This window comes from Babylonia areolata, chromosome 34, assembly GCF_041734735.1.
Source record: "Babylonia areolata isolate BAREFJ2019XMU chromosome 34, ASM4173473v1, whole genome shotgun sequence".
In the NCBI taxonomy this organism is placed as follows: Eukaryota; Metazoa; Mollusca; class Gastropoda; order Neogastropoda; family Buccinidae; genus Babylonia; species Babylonia areolata.
In genome coordinates this window covers 334,214-354,151 of record NC_134909.1, presented here as the reverse complement: position 1 = coordinate 354,151, position 19,938 = coordinate 334,214, and the positions used below count along the sequence as shown (strand labels likewise).

General features: G+C 44.9%; 2 protein-coding genes across 2 annotated transcripts in view; one reads left to right on the top strand and one right to left on the bottom strand.

Moving 5' to 3' along the window:
* LOC143277353 (uncharacterized) overlaps positions 1-19,938 on the top strand; it is a 610,653-nt gene that overhangs the window by 483,222 nt on the left and 107,493 nt on the right. The window lies entirely within an intron of this gene.
* LOC143277310 (uncharacterized) overlaps positions 1-19,938 on the bottom strand; it is a 119,399-nt gene that overhangs the window by 96,674 nt on the left and 2,787 nt on the right. Inside the window, exons 2-5 of the mRNA XM_076582093.1 lie at positions 19,873-19,938; positions 18,714-18,872; positions 16,893-17,092; positions 13,191-13,425 (exon numbers count right to left, since the gene is read on the bottom strand). The exon at positions 19,873-19,938 is cut by the window's right edge and continues 365 nt beyond it. Of these exons, the coding sequence (XP_076438208.1) occupies positions 13,191-13,425; positions 16,893-17,092; positions 18,714-18,872; positions 19,873-19,938 (660 nt within the window). The remainder of the gene's footprint in view (positions 1-13,190; positions 13,426-16,892; positions 17,093-18,713; positions 18,873-19,872) is intronic.

The window sequence follows — 19,938 nt, the reverse complement described above, 5'->3', positions numbered from 1 at the left end:
TGTGTGTGTGTGTGTGTGTGTGTGTGTGTGTGTGTGTGTGTGTGTGCCGTGGAAGCTGCGATACATGGTGGTGTGTCCATCGAGATCGATGATGACCATCATTGTCATCCAGCTGGGGGATGGGGGGAGGGTGGTGGTGGGGTGGGGGGGAGGATGCTCATGAATCTATCTGTGAATGCGCAGATGGCTGAATAGTCCAGTCTGCGCACGAAATGTTCGCTGACAGTTGGGGCAGACAAAGACACGCATATCATTGTCAGGGAGCTTGTTTGCCCGTGACTTTCTGGCCTGCCTCTTCTGAACAGCTGCTGCAGTCCTGTTGGCCTCGCACAACTTGGCGCCTTTGTGCACAGCAGCGCGCCATTTGTCACGGTCCACTGCAGATTCCTCCCAGGAGTCAGGGTTGATATCAAACGCTTTAAGAGAGACTTTCAGAGTATCTCTGAAGCGCTTCTTCTGACCTCCGTGTGATCTCTTCCCTTGTTGCAGCTCGCCATAGAAGAGCCTTTTGGGCAGCCGATGGTCTGGCATGCGCGCCACGTGTCCAGCCCAGCGAAGCTGGGACTGCATCAGGATGGTGAAGATGCTGGGAAGGGTGGCTTTTGCGAGCACCTCTGTGTCTGGGGTCCTGTCTTGCCACTTGATGTTCAGTAGCTTCCTGAGGCATGTTGTGTGGAAGTGGTTCAGCTTCTTGGCATGTCGTTGGTACACTGTCCAAGTTTCGCAGGCGTACAGTTGTGTGGGGAGAACTACTGCTCTGTGAACCTTTAACTTGGTCTCAAGACTAATGCCTCTTCTGTTCCAGACATTTGCACTGAGTCTGCCAAAAGTTGCGCTTGCTCTTGCAATCCTGACGTTCACTTCATCGTCGATGGTCGCATGTCGTGACAGTGTGCTGCCAAGGTATGTGAACCGCTCCACCGCACTGAGTCTCTGACCGTTGACTGTGATGTTGGGCTCAACGTAGGGTTTCTGTGGGGCTGGCTGATGGAGAACTTCAGTTTTCCTCGTGCTGATGGTAAGGCCCAAGTTCCTGCTGGCAGTGGCAAACTTGTCGACGCTGAGTTGCATGTCAGCTTCAGATCCAGCGTTGAGGGCACAATCATCAGCAAACAAAAAGTCTCTGATGATGTCTGTCATGACCTTCGTTTTTGCTTGAAGCCTTCTGAGGTTAAACAACTTGCCATCTGTTCGGTACTTTAGGCCGATTCCAACATCGCCATCTCTGAAGGCATCAGTAAGCATTGCAGAGAACATGAGGCTGAACAGCGTTGGAGCCAGGACGCAGCCTTGCTTGACACCATTTGTGACAGCAAAAGGAGCAGATGTTTCGCCATTGTCCTGGACTCAAGCCTGCATGCCTTCATGGAACTGGCTGACCAAGGAAATAAATTTCCGAGGGCATCCGTACTTGGCCATGATCTTCCACAGTCCCTCTCTACTCACGGTGTCAAAGGCCTTAGTGAGGTCGACATAGGTGGAGAACAGATCAGCATTTTGCTCCTGACATTTCTCTTGCAGCTGCCTTGCAGCAAACACCATGTCGGTGGTTCTGCGCTCTTTCCGGAATCCACATTGGCTCTCAGGTAAATGACCTTGGTCAAGGTGTGCTGTGAGGCGGTTTAGTAGGATCCTGGCAAGTATCTTGCCTGCGATGGAGAGCAAGGAAATGCCCCGATGGTTATCACAGGCTTGCTGGTTCCCCTTTCGCTTGTACAAGTGAATGATAGATGCATCTTTGAAATCCTGGGGGATCGTCTCTTCTTTCCACATGAGTGAGTACAGCTGATGGAGCTTCTCAGTCAGCACAGTGCCTCCATCCTTGTAGACCTCTGCTGGTATGGAGTCTGAGCCAGGTGCTTTGCCACTGGATAGCAGTCGGATTGCTTTCTGGGTCTCAAGAAGTGTTGGCGGATCGTCCAGTGCTTCGTTGATGGGGACTTGTGGGAGACGGTCTATGGCTTCATCATTTATGGAGGAAGGGCGATTTAAGATACTGTTGAAGTGCTCAGCCCAGCGTTCGAGAATTTTCTCCTTCTCGGTGATCAAGGTATTCCCATCTGCACTGAGGAGGGGGGATGATCCTGAGGATGTGGGGCCGTAGACTTCTTTTAAGGCATCATAGAACCTCTTCATATCGTGCCTGTCAGCATATCCCTGGATCTCATCAGCTTTGTCACTCAGCCACTTATCCTGCATCTGGCGTAACTTTTGCTGAACAGTCCTGTGGATGGCATCGTACGCATCCTTTTTTGATGTGGACTTTGGGTTGCTCAGGTAGGCTTGATGCAGACGGCGTTTCTCATCCAGAAGCTGCTTGATTTCATCACAGTTTTCATCAAACCAGTCTTTGTGCTTTCTGGTCATGGGTCCCAGGGTCTCTGAAGCTGTACTATAGATCAGCTCACGCAGGGTCCTCCAGTCAGACTCCTCATTCTGGTTGTCCAGAGAGGCGGATTCCAGACAATCTTCCAGCAGCTCCACAAAGGACTGTTTGATGGTGATGTTTTTCAGCTTAGCGATGTTGAGCCGTTTTGGAGCCTTCTGGCCTTGGGGGCGTCTCTTGGGCTGGATTCGAATATTCAGCTTCGAGACTACAAGGCGATGGTCTGTCCAACACTCGGCGCCGCACATGGTCTTTGTTACACGTACATCTTGCCTATCCCTTTTCCTGACGATGACGTAATCGATGAGATGCCAGTGCTTTGAGCGAGGGTGCATCCATGACGTCCTGTTACGGGTAGGGAGGCAGAAAACTGTGTTGGTTATCAGCAGTTCGTGCTCTGCACAAGTCTGAAGCAAAAGCAATCCATTTGGGTTGCAATGGCCCACACCGTGCTTTCCAATCACTCCATCCCAGGAGATGTAGTCAGAGCCAACTCTAGCATTGAAGTCCCCAAGAATGATGAGCTTGTCTGCTTTAGGGATAGCAGCAATGACAGAGTGAAGGTCCTCGTAGAACTTCGCCTTCACTTCATCCGGGTTGGTCATGGTTGGGGCGTAGGCACTGACAATGGTGAGGTGCTTCTGGCCAGATGCCAGTGGGAGTTTCATGGGCCTATCGTTGACTCCCTTTGGGATTCCAGCTAGCTTGCTGACAAGTGTTGTTTTTACTGCAAAACCAACGCCAGCCTCACGTCGCTCTTCGCTTCCTCGTCCACTCCAGAAGAAGGTGTAACCAGATCCCCGTTCACAGAGCTCGCCTTCGCTTGCAAGCCGAGTCTCACTCAAGGCTGCGATGTCAATGTTGTATCTGGCGAGTTCGGATGCAACTAGTGCCGTTCTCCTTTGGGGTCTGTCCACGTTATCTCTGTCCAGGAGAGTCCTTATGTTCCAAGCACCAATGGTGAGAGGAACGATTCTTGTTTTTTTTCTTTTCTTTCTTTTTGTTTCGACCGCTGATGTAGGGTCCCCGCCAGCCGCGGTATGCTGGCCAGGGTGATATGGAGCAGGCAATTTTTAGGGCACCTTTTCTAGCCCCTTCCTCATGCTAGGGAGGTGAGCAGTGCATTCCTAAAGAGGGCTGCTCAGACGCTCAGACGGCTGCCGAGCTCCATCGCTGCTCCTGTCGACGAAGAACGACCTATGGCCTGAGCCGCCTGCGTGCAGGTCTGCGGCTGCGACTGCCAGTGTACCCACACCTGTACTTTCGTCGCTCGCCTGTCGCCACAGGACTTGGGGGTGATGAAATGATGAAGGATGAAAGGTCATTTTGGATGACTGATGACTTGCGCGATGAGTTTGTTTAAAGTGAAGAGGCGTTGCGCAACGTCGACCTCACTCTCTCGTCCGGGTCCACCAATTTCCAGTGGCAAGACTAAGTCGAGACGACTGGAGGATGAGCACGGATGCAGTGGATGACCAAGATATCCTTTCGGTGTCTCATCTTGCTCTCTGCACTCCACAGTTCGTTGCTGTAACCGCCTTCCTCTCCGTTGAACCGATAGGTTTCTTCGCAGATTCTGCCGGATCCAGACTTCACATGCGTGGGTAGACACACCCCGGGGGCCAACTGCGTGTGGCATGCACACAGCACAGTGGAGCTAGATGGCCGTCGGTGGCTCTCCTGAGCCGACGCCCTTTCATGGATCTCCATAAGGGTGTCTAGCCACCCGCCTCACCAGTCCCGGAAGGGAGCAGTGGGAGTGCCGGTTTAGTCGCCGGCAACCCGACCCTGAACAGGTTGTACTGAATTACAGGTTACCAGTAGCAGATCTAATGACCTGACCTGACAAATTGATACATAGCGATACATAGACTAGAAATGAGTGTGTGGAGGAGGGGGGTAGATGAGGTGCAGGATAATGTGTGTGTGTGTGTGTGTGTGTGTTGGAGCTCATGTACGTTTATATGTATTTGACTGTGCTTTCATATCTGTGAAACTGCATGTTTGGTGCATATCTGTTATGCATGTGTGGGTGTATGTGTGAATGTGTGTCTTCATGTTTTTCATTTATTTGCTTATCATCATTGTTGTCTTATTTATTTATCTATTTATTTCTTCTTCATCTTATTTTTTTATTATCATTACTGCTACCTTTTTTATATCATAATTGTTATTTATTTATTTATTTATTTATTTATTTATGTAAGATTATCTATTATTTATTCACCTTTTTTTTTCTCAAGGCCTGACTAAGCGCGTTGGGTTACGCTGCTGGTCAGGCATCTGCTTGGCAGATGTGGTGTAGCGTATATGGATTTGTCCGAACGCAGTGACGCCTCCTTGAGCTACTGAAACTGAAACTGAAACTAGCGATAAGTCTGTTTACAGTGACATGACTTCACCCCTTGCCTGGAAATTCCTTTACGATCCTTCTTCCACCCCAGCCTTTCTCCTTGAAACAGTTTTCAATGGTAACCTTATCACTTTCACTCAAAGGCATGGTTGATCCTTCCAAACTGAAACTTTGGACAGATTTTGATTTTAGCAAAGCCAGCTTGCCCAACAAACGCACACACGCACGCACGCACGCACACACACACACACACACACACACACACACACACACACACACACGATTTGGATACAGCCTCTTCGGTAAATATGATACATTGAAATGTGGTTAAATCATTTGTTCAACAATTAAACTGACAATTGAACTGACACAGGAATAAAACTGTTTTTAGTTCTGAGAGTTTCAAGAGTCCTGTCTTTCAGAAGGTAAAAGTCCATGGCTGTTGTGATTTGAGATGACTTGAGCTTTCTGTCTGACTCGCTGTTTGAAGAGAACAGTTAGTCTGTCTCTTTCCTGCAATCATGCTGCAGACATTATCTGTCTTGTTCATCACATTCTTACAGTTCATACCTTCAGCTTCTATCCCAACACATTGATGAGAACGTTAACACTGATTCAATCAAATATATGTAAAAACTGTGTAGTACTTTATCACTGACACTGAGTCTTCTGGGATTTTGACACTGAGACTTACTCGTTTGCGCTAAGTCAAGAATGACGTAAAAATGTATTAGCTTTTGAAAAGGCAACTGAAACTGAAAGATGACAAATTTTAGATAGTTACATTTTCAAAGCATGAAATCTGTTTTTCACTACAGCCTCATTTCTGTCTCTGCATATGTATGCATGACATATGTGGGCTGTGTTTTCACTTACTGGGTGTAGTTTTATTCACCTCTCTCTCTCTCTCTCTCTGTGTGTGTGTGTGTGTGTGTGTGTGTGTGTGTGTGTGTGTGTGTGTGTGTGTGTGTGTGTGTGTGTGTGTATGTTAAATTTCAAATCATTTTTCGCCTTGCCCTGAAGGCAAGTAAACGTGATTACGCATGAAATGTTAATTCCGCTTTCATAATGAAAATAATGTGTCTCCCCCATCTCTCTCTCTCTCTCTCTCTCTCTCTCACACACACACACACACACACACACACAGACGCACACACACACTTGGTCACGTTTGGTGTCTCTCGTGTGTGCATTTGGAAAAAATGTGAACATTGTTGCTGCATTCGAGAGAACATACACAAATGAGCTCGAAATGTTGCAAGGAACTAGGTCGAATGACGTAGATGTGTCAGGTGTCAACAATTCGTGTTGTTCGGCAGTGCACACCACAGAGATGGTTACCGTGTTGTGTGTGCTCAGCGCGTTTCACTCAGCGCGTAAACTGCTCCTCAGTGATGTGGAGATGAACCCCGGCCCCAACCACCACGAGCAAGACAATCAAGTGAAGAAGAACACAGAAGCAGCGACATCGGCTCAATGTGAAGAGAAACCCAGCGTGCAGTCAGACGTGACCAGAGAAATTCTCCAGGCCATCAAGCAGCAAACAGATCAACAAACGGCTCTAATCAGAGGGGACCTGGGAGACATCAAATCTGAACTGGACAAGGTGAAGCAACAATGTGTAAACATAAACACGCGCTGTGATAAGATAGAACAGGAATATCACCACCTGGCAGCAGCTGTGAGTGACGTGGCATCGGACATACAGTATTTACACAGTGAGGTAGCAGAGGGGCGGGAGGTAACAACCAGACTGACCACCACTGTGGACACCATGGAGCAGAAAATCAGCAAGATAGAATCTGAAATCGACAAACTTGAAGAATACTCGAGGAGGGAAAACCTGCGCTTCTTTGGGATTCCCCCACTTGGACAGAATGAGAACAATGACACGTGCGTCAGTGCTGTGGTGGATACATTGAACAGTGTTGAAAGAGGGGTGAAAAAGTGGACACCTGATGACATTGTGCGTGCTCACCGTATTGGACAGACCAGGGAAGGAAATCCTCGACCGATGATAGTGAGATTTGCCAGATGGACAGACAAAATGACAATTATCACAGATAGAGACTTAAGAAACAAACTGACGGAGAAAGGTGTAAAAGTCGCCAACGATTTGACGCGAGCACAATCCAGCGTTGTTGCTCAGGCCAGACGAGAAGGCAAGAAGGCATACTTCAGGAAAGGAAAGTTGGTGATCGCTCCGTTGCCTCCTGATCCCAGAACGTATGCAGAAGCAGCATCAGGGGGCGTAGCAGACTGCAGTCCTGTTGCACACAGCACGGCAGCGGGTACACGGGGGTGCACGAACTCGGAAAGTCAAGGACGACGGGACTCGACCAATCACAGCGAAGGCTCCCTCCCTGGTGACGTCACAGGTGTGACAGCGGGTGACCGGTATCGACACGGATTGGCTGACAGGACGACCCCCCGGCGTGATGACGTTGGTGTCCCCCAGCGTCAAGGCCAAGGTCAACAGCAGAGAGGCACAAAAGGGACACCTCGTGACGTCACACAACACAGCGGCAGCGCACGTGCAGCGACCACTGGTCCTGCGGCAAGCAGACAAGGCGGGTTACACGGTTATTTTAAGAACCAGCCCAGCAAGTCCCCAGCTGGTGTCAGTGACAGTGGCAGGACACTGCGTGACAGAAAGAAATAGGACAGGCTTGGCCATCCAAAGGAATGGACTTTTCTAAATTATAATGTTGAAAATTTGTATGGCAAACTGAATGATATACCGTTTATTAACTATATCAGTTCCTTTGATTTCATTTGTCTTACTGAAACTTTTGTTGATTCAACATTCGATTATAGTGGCATTTTCACAGATCATTTAAAATTTGATGCTCCTGCTATTAAATTGTCTCATCATGGAAGAAACTCAGGGGGGGGGGTTGTACTGATGGTTAACAAAAGGATTGAACAACATGTAAAAGAGATAAAAATGGACTGCAATAATACAATAGCAATTGAGATTGATAAAAGTGTGTTTGGTGTGGACAAAAATGTGATATTAATTGCATGTTATGTTGCCCCTGAGGGATCACCATTCTATAATCATACTGAGTTAAAAAATGGCATTCTTATATTAGAAGAAAATATGATACAGTGTGTACAAAAAGATGATAAGTATATAATGTTGTGTGGTGATTTGAATGCCAGAACAGGGTGTGAACAGGTAAGAGTGGAGAGCATGATGAACTATGTGCCAAGTTGTGATTCTGATGTGTCTGGTGAAGAGAGAACTGAACGGATCTCAAAGGACTCTGTCATTAATAAGTTTGGGCAATCTTTGTTGGATCTTGCTTTGATGTTTGATTTGTTGATTATAAATGGATCTTGTAATAATGACACCAGTGGGGATTTTACTTTTGTGTCACCACATGGAAATAGTGTCATCGACTACTTTCTTGTTTCAGAAAATTTATGTAAGCGTTGTGATCTGCAGATTGATGTTTGTTTGTTTTCCTGGCACTTGCCTGTTGTACTGAAATATGAGAATGATCAGTGTGTTGTAGAAGACCAGGAACCAAAGTCAGAATGTGCTGGTGAAAACAAAATTGTGTGGAATGAAGAAAAGGTTCAGGTGTTTAAAGATGAGCTGGACAGTAATGAATTTAGAGAAAGTATATGTGAAGCTCACCGCATGTTATGGTTGAATGTGGATAGGGGAGTTAATTTGTTTACTAATGCGTTGTGCGGAGCTGCTGCGTGCATGGTGAGAGTGTGTGGAAAAGGAAAGAAAGAGTTTAATGATTGGTTCGATATAGAATGTAAACAGAAGAAAAAACAGGTTAAGAGATTACTTAAGAGATTTCAAAGATGTAAGACGGAAATTGATAGGAAGCAGAAGAAAGAAGACTATACGAAAGAAAGAAAAGTGTATGTTGATCTAAAGAGAGATAAAAAACGAGCGTTTGAACAAGAAAGGTTAAAAAGACTAAAAAATAATGTTCATGACCCAAAGATGTTTTGGTCAATTATAAGATCGGTTAATAAGAAAGCAGTGATCTATAATGATATCAGCACACAGCAGTGGTATAATCACTTTTTTAATGTTTTTAACGCAGCTGGGGATAGTTTTGAACAAGAAGAAATTTTGTTTGAAGACGAAGAGAACAGGGGAGAGCAACCTTTATTCGATGACCCAATAACTAAGCAGGAAGTTATTAATAGTATAAAGAATTTAAAAGCTGGTAAAAGTTCTGATCCAGATTTTAGTGTAAGTGAAATGTTAAAAAATGCAAATAACTCTGTCATAGAATTCTTAGTTTCTTTATTCAGTAAATTGTTTGAAGATGGGACATTTCCTTATGATTGGTCGAAATCCATTATTATCCCCATAGATAAAAAAGGCAACATGAATGATCCGGATAACTACAGAGGAGTAGCATTGACAAGTGTAATCAGCAAAGTTTATACTCATATTTTGAATAAAAGACTTACGAAGTGGGCAGAAACAGAAGAGAAAAACATTGAGCAGCAGGCGGGTTTTAGAGCTGGTTATAGCACGATAGATCACATATTCACACTGTATTCTTTGGTACAAAATTATCTCTTACGAAATTCTAAATTATATGTAGCATTTGTGGATTTCAGAAAAGCGTTCGACTCTGTAAATCGTAATATTTTGTGGGATATTTTGAGAAAAAACTGGTGTACATGGCAAGCTTTATACGGCCGTTAAGAGCATATATGATTCTGTCCTTGTGTGTGTACGTGATAAATGTAATTATTCTGATTTTTTCGAATGTCCATATGGTGTTAAACAGGGTTGTCTGCTAAGTCCCTTGTTGTTTTCGTTTTTCATTAATGAACTTGCTGTTGAAATATCAAAAAAGGGCAGACATGGAATTCAGATGATTCCAGGAGCAGTAGAATTGTTTTTGATGTTATTTGCAGATGATATTGTGCTTTTGTCTGATACGGCCATTGGATTGCAGAATCAACTAACTGTTTTAAAGCAAGAAGCAGACAGATTGCGGCTAACTGTAAATCTTGAAAAAACTAATGTTATAGTTTTTCGAAATGGGGGCCACCTTTCAGCACATGAAAAATGGTTTTATGGTGATAAAGAATTAATAGTGACGAATTCTGGGGATGTTATTTACCACGAAATTGAGTCTGTCGTCTGCTTGGGCTGAAACAAGCAAAAAAGGGAAAAAAGGGGTAATAGAAATTATCAAATCTTTTCGGAAGCTACATTCCATTGATACGAGCCTTTTCTGGAAATTGTTTGACACACAAGTTGATCCGGTTTTGACCTATGCAGCAGAAATTTGGGGACTTTTGATTAATAGTCAACTCGAAAGGGTGCACACATTTGCTATTAAACGTTTTCTCGGCGTTCCACTACACTCATCAAACACAGCACTATATGGGGAAACCGGCAGATATCCACTGTATGTTAAGACTTTCGTAAAATGTGTAAAGTATTGGATTAAGTTGACAAGGCTACCGGCTTCCAGATTATGTAAGCAAGCGTATGAGATGATGTTACTGCAAGAAGAGAGAGGCAAACAAAACTGGGTTTATCAAATCAAAAAAACTCTAACTGAACATGGATTTGGACTTGTTTGGATGTGTCAAGGAGTGGGTTACGAAAATGTGTTTATCTCAGAATTTAAAGATAGATTGATAGCATGCTATAAACAAAATTGGCATGGAGAAATGGAAAGTAATGATAAATATAGCTGGTTCTTTTCCTTCAAGACAGCATTTCAGACAGAAAGATATATTTCAGTCATAACAAACAGGTGGCACAGAGTCAATCTTGCTAGATTTAGATTGAGAACAGTCGGGCTGAATGCTAATAAAAGATGGTTTGAGACAGGTGGATTAACATCTCCTTGTCGAATGTGTGGCGAGAGTAAAGAAGATGAGATACATTTCATGTTCAGTTGCAAAGGATACGAGGAGGTTCGGGAAAACTGTACACTCTTTAAAACAGCTGCAGCAAAGAGGAAAGACCTGGTCAGTGTCTTAACATCAAATGACGAAAATATTATCCTCTCACTTGCAAAATACGTCTCAGAGGCAGTAGATACACGGAAAAAAAAGAAGATCAAAATGCCCGTTAATTCAAAATATATACAAACATTAATGGTTTCCAAAATGATTTCTTTGAGGGTTAAAAGTAGAAGCAGATAGAATTAGTATTTGGATGGTCAATCTGATGATGATGATGTTGTTATTTTTTTGTGTGCAATTTGTTGGCTGTTGTTTATTGATATAACCTTTGTAACATTAGGTGCGTTAGTTTTTGTTTTTGTTTTGTTTTGTTTTACTTTTTCAAATGATTGGATAAAACGACACTGTAACTTCCCCTGTACCCCCCTGTCACATGGGCTGTTAAGCTGATGACAGTAAAGAGTCAAAGTGTCAAAGTGTCAAGTGTCTCTCTCTCTCTCTCTCTCTCTCTCTCTCTCTCTCTCTCTCCCCTGGTAGTTTGATTTTTGGTAACTTAGAGATAAATCCAAAAAAGCTGCTTTAACATATTTGATTTCCAGGATTAGCCTCTTCTAACACACGTTTCAGTAGTTTGGGGCTGACAGGAGATCATTTACTTGACATTTAACATCTGCTGAACGTAAGCGTACTGGTGTTTTGAGAAACTGGTCGATATCCGTTATATAATCAGACATTGAATCAGATGTATGAAACACTGGATACAGCTCACCAGAATGGAAGATAGCCATATTGCAAGAAAAACTTACACAATGATTTATCTTCTTCGTTGCAATGGCAGAAACAGAACATAACTGAGTGTCCAATGAATGTTACACGTTTTTTGTATATGGTTTTGGTTATATATGGGAGAATCAAGGTGTGGGCTGTGTATCAATCTTTGAGCAAAAATTGATTGTCACGTGCAAGACTTATATTCTGTGCTTGTATCAAAGGACAGGTTTAAGCCGTGTGACATCCCGAAATACTTCTAATTAAGAATCCAATTTCAGAAAACATTTAACCAGAATCAGACTGAGGGTGTCCCAACTGAAACCTCGCCAGTTATGAAGCTCCAAGAAGAAAAACGAGTTGTCCGTTTTGTCCTGAAGTGGACGAATCCAAACTGCATTATTAATTTTCATCTTGGTTTGTGCCCGATATATAACACTGCGTGAATCGTACACCCCTCCCCCCGGGCCCCCTCCCCGACAAAAAACTATTGTCCAAATACTTTCAGATTTATATTGCTATGTTTTGACCCTATAATGTAGTTGTCACTTCCATTGTTTTTTAATTGTTTGTTTGTTCATCAAAAGCATTTACTTTCAGAAATAGGACGATCTACCATGACGAGTGTACCTTACTTGTTGCTGTCAACATATTCACGTCTTTCCCAGCACGCCTTTGCGCGTTTCATGACGCGTGCCATGAACGCCATGTGTACGAAATCCCTGTTCTTTTTTCGGCACTGTGTGTCACTTGCAGTTGTGAGCATCCTTGATCGGCCAGTTGTAAACGCTGTCGTATTATCCTCCCCAACATCCACCCCCACCCCCCCACCCCACGCCGCCCTGTCTGTCTGTTGTTGTCAGTGTATGATTGTACCTCCTCCCCTCTCGCTATTCCACACCCACACTTAACATCCATAATTTGTGCTTTTGTGTGTCCCCCTCCCCCACATCCCTACTGTACATGACCACAATGACTTCCCCCTCCCCACATCCCTACTGTACATGACCACAATGACTTCCCCCTCCCCACATCCCTACTGTACATGACCACAATGACTTCCCCCCCCCACATCCCTACTGTACATGACCACAATGACTTCCCCCTCCCCACATCCCTACTGTACATGACCACAATGACTTCCCCCCCCCCCCACATCCCTACTGTACATGACCACAATGACTTCCCCCTCCCCACATCCCTACTGTACATGACCACAATGACTTCCCCCCCCCCACATCCCTACTGTACATGACCACAATGACTTCCCCCCCCCCACATCCCTACTGTACATGACCACAATGACTTCCCCCTCCCCCACATCCCTACTGTACATGACCACAATGACTTCCATTTCCTCCTCCTCCCCTCCCCCCCCTCTCTCTCTATCTCTTTCTCTCTATCTCTCTCTTTATCTCTCTCAATCACTCACACACTTTCACATTCGTACGCGCACGTGTGCTCCTACCAACACACATACACATATAGACACTGAGCACTATATCTACACGTGTATGCACATAAACAAACACATACACACAGACAGACAGAGTCAGACATACAGAAAAACACACAAACACACACACACACACACACACACACACACACACACACACAGACACAGTCACACAGACAGACAGACAAACAGACTGACAGACAGACACACACACACACACACACACACACACACACACACACACACACCACTACCCCCTCCCCAATCCCCCCTCTGCTCTGTCCCCTCCACACCACCCCACCCAACACACTTACCTTCTGTAGCCACTCCATGGCCTTCAACACTAACATGATAGTTTTCCCCGTACCCGGGGGTCCACACAGGTAGACGATGGGGTCGTCACGGTTCAGGACGTCCACCTGGTCAGGGTACAGAGACAGGGCCGACCACCTAAGCCCTGCCTCCGCTACAGCCTCGGCGTGCGTGCGTACCACTCTGCGAGGGGGCGTGACTGTGGGCACCTCGATAGTTGTTGCCGGCCCGCAGAATCTGGTGGAGGTGAATGGTGATGGAGGTGGTGGTTGTAAAGATGATGATGACGATGATGATGACAACGAGGGTGATGGTGATGATGATGATGTGATGGTGATGATGATGACGACGACAATGGTAGTGGTGGTGATGACGGCGATGAGAACAATGACGAGGATAACAACACTGGTAACGGCGGTGTGGTGTGGTGGTGACCATGACGACAACGACGACTCTGAGGTTGGTGATGATGATGGCGGTGGTAATGATAACGATGAAGACGATGACCACGCCGTGAAGATGTTTATGATAACGATTGACGATGACGACGACGACAGCCACAATGGTGATTGTTATGATAACGACTGACGACGCCGTTGATTATTCAAGGTGCAGTGGTCTAGTGGTTGACTGGAGCCAAGAGAAATGAGGCATCAACAACCTGTTTCGATTTCTGCACGATTTTATTTTCTCCGTTGGATTACGGGTGACCCGATAGATATATATTGTGATCATACCACCAAGTTGTTTTCGTTCACTAACGATACCAATTGTAAATAACAAGTGTAAGAGGCCTGTTTTGTTGTTGCAACTAAGATGAATTACATACAGAGCTTTCAGCATTGAACTCTGTCGGCCTCTGTTCTTTAGTTCCTCGCTGGATGTGGTCTGTCATACCTTTTTCGTCGACTGTGTCGGACCAAGTTGCTATTTTAGTGTTTGGTTTTGAACTCAAAGCTAGCGATTTATCTGCACCCAGTTCCATCTATGTCTTTATAGCAACCAACTGTAGTTTGTACATTACACTGGTCAGTCTGGTTAGTCTTCTGTTACTGTGTTGTCCTTTTGTGAAAAAAGACAAGCACTCAGAAAAAGGGTGCATTGTTGTGATGCCTTTCTGTCCTGAACAGATCCACCCCGAGTTTAACACAGAAAAAGGTGCATTGTTGTGATGCCTTTCTGTCCTGAACAGATCCACCCCGAGTTTTACACAGAAAAAGGGTGCATTGTTGTGATGCCTTTCTGTCCTGAACAGATCCACCCCGAGTTTAACACAGAAAAAGGGTGCATTGTTGTGATGCCTTTCTGTCCTGAACAGATCCACCCCGAGTTTTACACAGAAAAAGGGTGCATTGTTGTGATGCCTTTCTGTCCTGAACAGATCCACCCCGAGTTTTACACAGAAAAAGGGTGCATTGTTGTGATGCCTTTCTGTCCTGAACAGATCCAGCCCGAGTTTAACACAGAAAAAGGGTGCATTGCTGTGATGCCTTTCTGTCCTGAACAGATCCACCCCGAGTTTTACACAGAAAAAGGGTGCATTGCTGTGATGCCTTTCTGTCCTGAACAGATCCACCCCGAGTTTAACACAGAAAAAGGGTGCATTGCTGTGATGCCTTTCTGTCCTGAACAGATCCACCCTGAGTTTAACACAGAAAAAGGTGCATTGTTGTGATGCCTTTCTGTCCTGAACAGATCCACCCCGAGTTTAACACAGAAAAAGGGTGCATTGTTGTGATGCCTTTCTGTCCTGAACAGATCCACCCCGAGTTTAACACAGAAAAAGGGTGCATTGTTGTGATGCCTTTCTGTCCTGAACAGATCCACCCCGAGTTTAACACAGAAAAAGGGTGCATTGTTGTGATGCCTTTCTGTCCTGAACAGATCCACCCCGAGTTTAACACATATAAAGGGTGCATTGTTGTGATGCCTTTCTGTCCTGAACAGATCCACCCCGAGTTTTACACTAAAATCGCAGGTGTCGACAAAACAACACAACTCGGTACAACGCGACACCGACATAAAACTCGGTGACAACTCTGGTGAACTGAAAGTCGTCGGGACCACCGAGTTTCTCATGTCTTATAACTCAGTTATAAGAAGTTTCCATGAATACTTACACATTTTCTGATATCGAACATCATAACGGTTGTTTACAGTATCATTGGTGTTCATTGATATCGATATCTTCTAACTTGTGTTTTAACTCAACAGAAACTGAAACTGTCTCACTGCTTCCTTTTGTTTCTTTTTTTTCTTTCTCTTAGTTAAAAATCCATTCCATTTTTCAATAAGTCAACTAAATATTCTTGCAAACCACACACACACACACACACACACACACACACACACACACACACCTTTTGTCTATTCACAGCAGAACTTATGGCTATATCAACGGGTCTCTAAATCGTTTAATTAATCTTCCCATCCAAATATTTCAGGTATTATTTGGAGTTGGTTCTGAATCTGTATTACAAACATGAAACATTAAATCCTTTCATTTGAAAACAAGATAAGTATTCGTTACCGAAATACGCCATGTAATTCTTTTTTTCTTTTTCTTTTTTTATCATTCGTGGTAGAAAAAAATAAATTTTATTGGCTCGCTTTTCACGAAGGAATCATGGGAAATGAGCGGCGCAATGAATGTTCACAATGCTATAGAAATTCACATTTCATTTTCGATACAAGGCTATTCTCTACGGGAGAAAACCAGCAGAATTTATGTCAATAAACTGAAACTGGGGTCCGACACTGCTAGAGATAGTGCTAACTATAACTCACGCAAAACTGATCACATGACTTATTTCTAAAACAAAAGGACGATACAGCAACAGAAGGCTAACCAGTCTAATGTACAAACTACAACCGGAAGCTACAAAAACATCATTTACTCCTAAAGCAGCGACTTTCATATGTGGAGTGATGGCATAGAGGTGACGTGCCCGCCTAGGAAGCGAGAGAATCTGAGCGCGTTGGTTCGAATCACGGCTCAGCCGCCGATATTTTCTCCCCCTCCACTGGACCTTGAGTGGTGGTCTGGATGCTAGTCATTCGGATGAGACGATAAACCGAGGTCCCGTGTGCAGCGTGCACTTAGCGCACGTAAAAGAACCCACGGCAACAAAAGGGTTGTTCCTGGCAAAATTCTGTAGAAAAATCCACTTCCATAGGAAAAACAAGTAAAATTGCACGCAGGAAAAAATACTGAAAAATGGGTGGCGCTGTAGTGTAGCGACGCGCTCTCCCTGGGGAGAGCAGCCCGAATCTCACACAGAGAAATCTGTTGTGATAAAAAGAAATACAAAATACAAAATACATTTGTGTTAATGCAATAACACCCATGCATATCATCTATGAATGTGAACAGCTGAAAACATTTTTGCCTCATTCATTTACAAAATCCGCAGTTCCATCTGATTCCACTGGAAATGTTTTGTATGACAATCAAACTCATGTTTGAAAAAGTTCAGAGATTAATTAGGAGCCCCACTGGCTCTCTGTTGTGATGTTACTGGTTGATTAGTTAGTTAGTTTTTTGTTCATACCTTTATTGGGCGCAGAGTGAGGAAGGAGAAACAGGGAAAGTAGTGATGACGTTAGGTATGGGTGGGGTGGAGAAAGGGGATGGATGTTCGTTTAAAATCACAATTATTGTAGACAGACATTAAACGGAAGAACGAACGAACCTCCACACTTACCTGGCCAGAAAATCGTCGTACTGAGAGTCCGTCATCATGAAAACAGGTCTGGTCAAAGCACGACACCGCCACTTCCTCAGCTCCTTCAGTACTGCCTCCGACAGCTCCCAGTGCTGTCCACGTGGAGAAAGGCTGTCCGACAGCAGACAGTGAGACAGCGCTGTCTCCAAGTCAGGGATCCCAACACACCTACACAGCTCCTGTAGGAGAAAAAAGGAAGGGTTTGGAGCTGATAATCTGTGACTGTTCTGATAGAACAGTACACTTGCATGACTTGAAAACAAGAAACAGCCAGGAATGTGTATGTGTGTGCGCGCATACAAACGCACTTACATACACAAGGGGACAATGACACATACGCACACACACGCACAGACACACACACGCACGCATCCACATGCACGCATGCACACACACACATACACAAACACACGCACACACACGCACGCACGCACGCCCCCCCCTCCTCCCCGCGGTCCCCCCCCCAACACACAAACCCCGAACCCCCTCTCCCCCACACACGGATAGACAGTGATGCACAAATACAGATATGCACACTCATGTGCTTCAAGATCGAGATCAAAATTCAATGTCCTGACGCCCCTGTTGGAGTACAGAAAGCATGATAATTAAGACCGTATTGATGTAGGTAACGTTGACTATGAAACAAAAAATGTAAAGTGGTATCAATCCTGTGTATAATTATATGATTCAGGCGATATTGCACATCTCAATGATGTGACGTAAACTCTTTTCCGCTCGTGCAGAACTACACGTATCGGAACGGAGAGACACAGGGTGAAGACAGGTGTCCTAGTGCACAGCTACACGTGTCGGAACGGAGAGACAGGATGAAGACAGGTGTCCTAGTGCACAGCTACACGTGTCGGAACGGAGAGACACAGGATGAAGACAGGTGTCCTAGTGCACAGCTACACGTGTCGGAACGGAGAGACAGGATGAAGACAGGTGTTCTAGTGCACAGCTACACGTGTCGGAACGGAGAGACAGGATGAAGACAGGTGTCCTAGTGCACAGCTACACGTGTCTGAACGGATAGACACAGGATGAAGACAGGTGTCCTAGTGCACAGCTACATGTGTCGGAACGGAGAGACAGGATGAAGACAGGTGTCCAAGGAGGAAAAACAATCCTATTCCGAGTGGTGCGACTAACAGGGTAGCGGCCTGACACAATCATTGCCACATGCTGGCACTGTGTTCCTGCCATGAATTTGTTGGCCAGAAACACCACCAAAGTTGTCACTGTCCAAGAACGTGCTGAGGTTGTCACCTGAGCTTTGGCCACAGGTTCCATGCTGAAGAGAAAAATATCAGGAATTTGGACCATATAGACGTCCATAAAATGTGGTCACTGTTTAACCTGACAGAAATGGCAGAGTTTAAATCTGCTGTCAATTCATTTTATCATATCTTTTTTGTTTGTTTTGTTTTTAACGGCAGCACCACAACCCCGTGTGACATAGGGAAGTGACTTCCCCAAATGGTCAATGTTTGTTCGGTTTTCATTTTAATTCATTCCACCTCCCATACTTCGTAAAATGAAGAAGATTTCATTCATGCATGCATACGCGTGCGTGCGCGCAGTGTGTGTGTGTGTGTGTGTGTGTGTGTGTGTGTGTGTGTGTGTGTGTGTGTGTGTGTGTGTGTGTGTGTTTGTGTGTGTGTGTGTGTGTCTGTGTCTGTGTCTGTGTGTGTCTGTGTGTGTCTGTATTTGTCTGTGTGTGTGTGTGTGTGTGTGTGTGTGTGTGTGTGTGCGAAGCACGGGAGCGTGTCATGACCACCACCTATTTACACTCACACTTGCAGCAACTTGGTGAGTGGCCATGGCTTGTCGAAGCTGTTGGATAGACACGTTGGGCAGCATCAGAACCTTGGTCACGGTCACTGGAGGCAGGTCCGACACCAGATGCTTCAGTACCCTCTCTCCTTTCTCCAGTTGACTCAGGGCTTTCCGAACCTGGTTACCACCAAGGACAACGTTAACTGCAGCAGCTGCCACAGCCACAGTAGGAAACTGGTAACAGTGGCAGGGAAAACCAAACATTAAAGATATAACGTGATAACACCTACAGTGGCAACAAGTAATGCATCGAAAACAATATCAATTATGGTAACAAGGCCATGAAAAATTACCACTGGATCCGACACTGAATAGTAGAAGAAGAACAAGAACAAGAACAAGAAGAATCAATGGCGTTCTTGAACGGCAGAATGGTTTGTGTTGTGAAATTCGTTCTGGAGCTTGTGCGTGTGTATGCAAGCACACACACACACACACACACACACACACACACACACACACACACATTACTACTACTGCTACTACCAATACAACTACTATTACTACTGCTGCTGCACACACAAATGCAAACACACACACACACATACACACAGATACACACGCACGCACACACAGATACACATGCATGCGCACACACGTACACACGCACGCACGTACGCATACATACATACGTCTGTGCACTTTGATTCATCTGTCTGTCCCCGTCTTTGTCTTTGTTCTGTCTCTTTCTCTTGAAAAGTGTAACGACGTCACGAAAGAACCCTCATCCTTACTCTTGGAGTACGTAACTTTAAGTTAAGCATGGAGAAAAGTGTAACGACGTCACGAAAGAACCCTCATCCTTATTCTTGGAGTACGTAACTTTAAGTTAAGCATGGAGAAAAGTGTAACGACGTCACGATAGAACCCTCATCCTTACTCGTGGAGTACGTAACTTTGGGTTAAGTACAAAGAAAAGTGTAACGACGTCACGAAAGGGTTAAGTATGGAGAAAAGTGTAACGACGTCACGAAAGAACCCTCATCCTTACTCGTGGAGTACGTAACTTTGGATTAAGCACAAAGAAAAGTGTAACGACGTCACGAAAGAACCCTCATCCTTACTCGTGGAGTACGTAACTTTGGGTTAAGCATGGAGAAAAGCAAGCTTCGCTCACCTTCTTTACAATGGTAGAGTCACATGCGTTTCCTGTCGCCCCTACGGACTTCACCTCCCCGCAGAT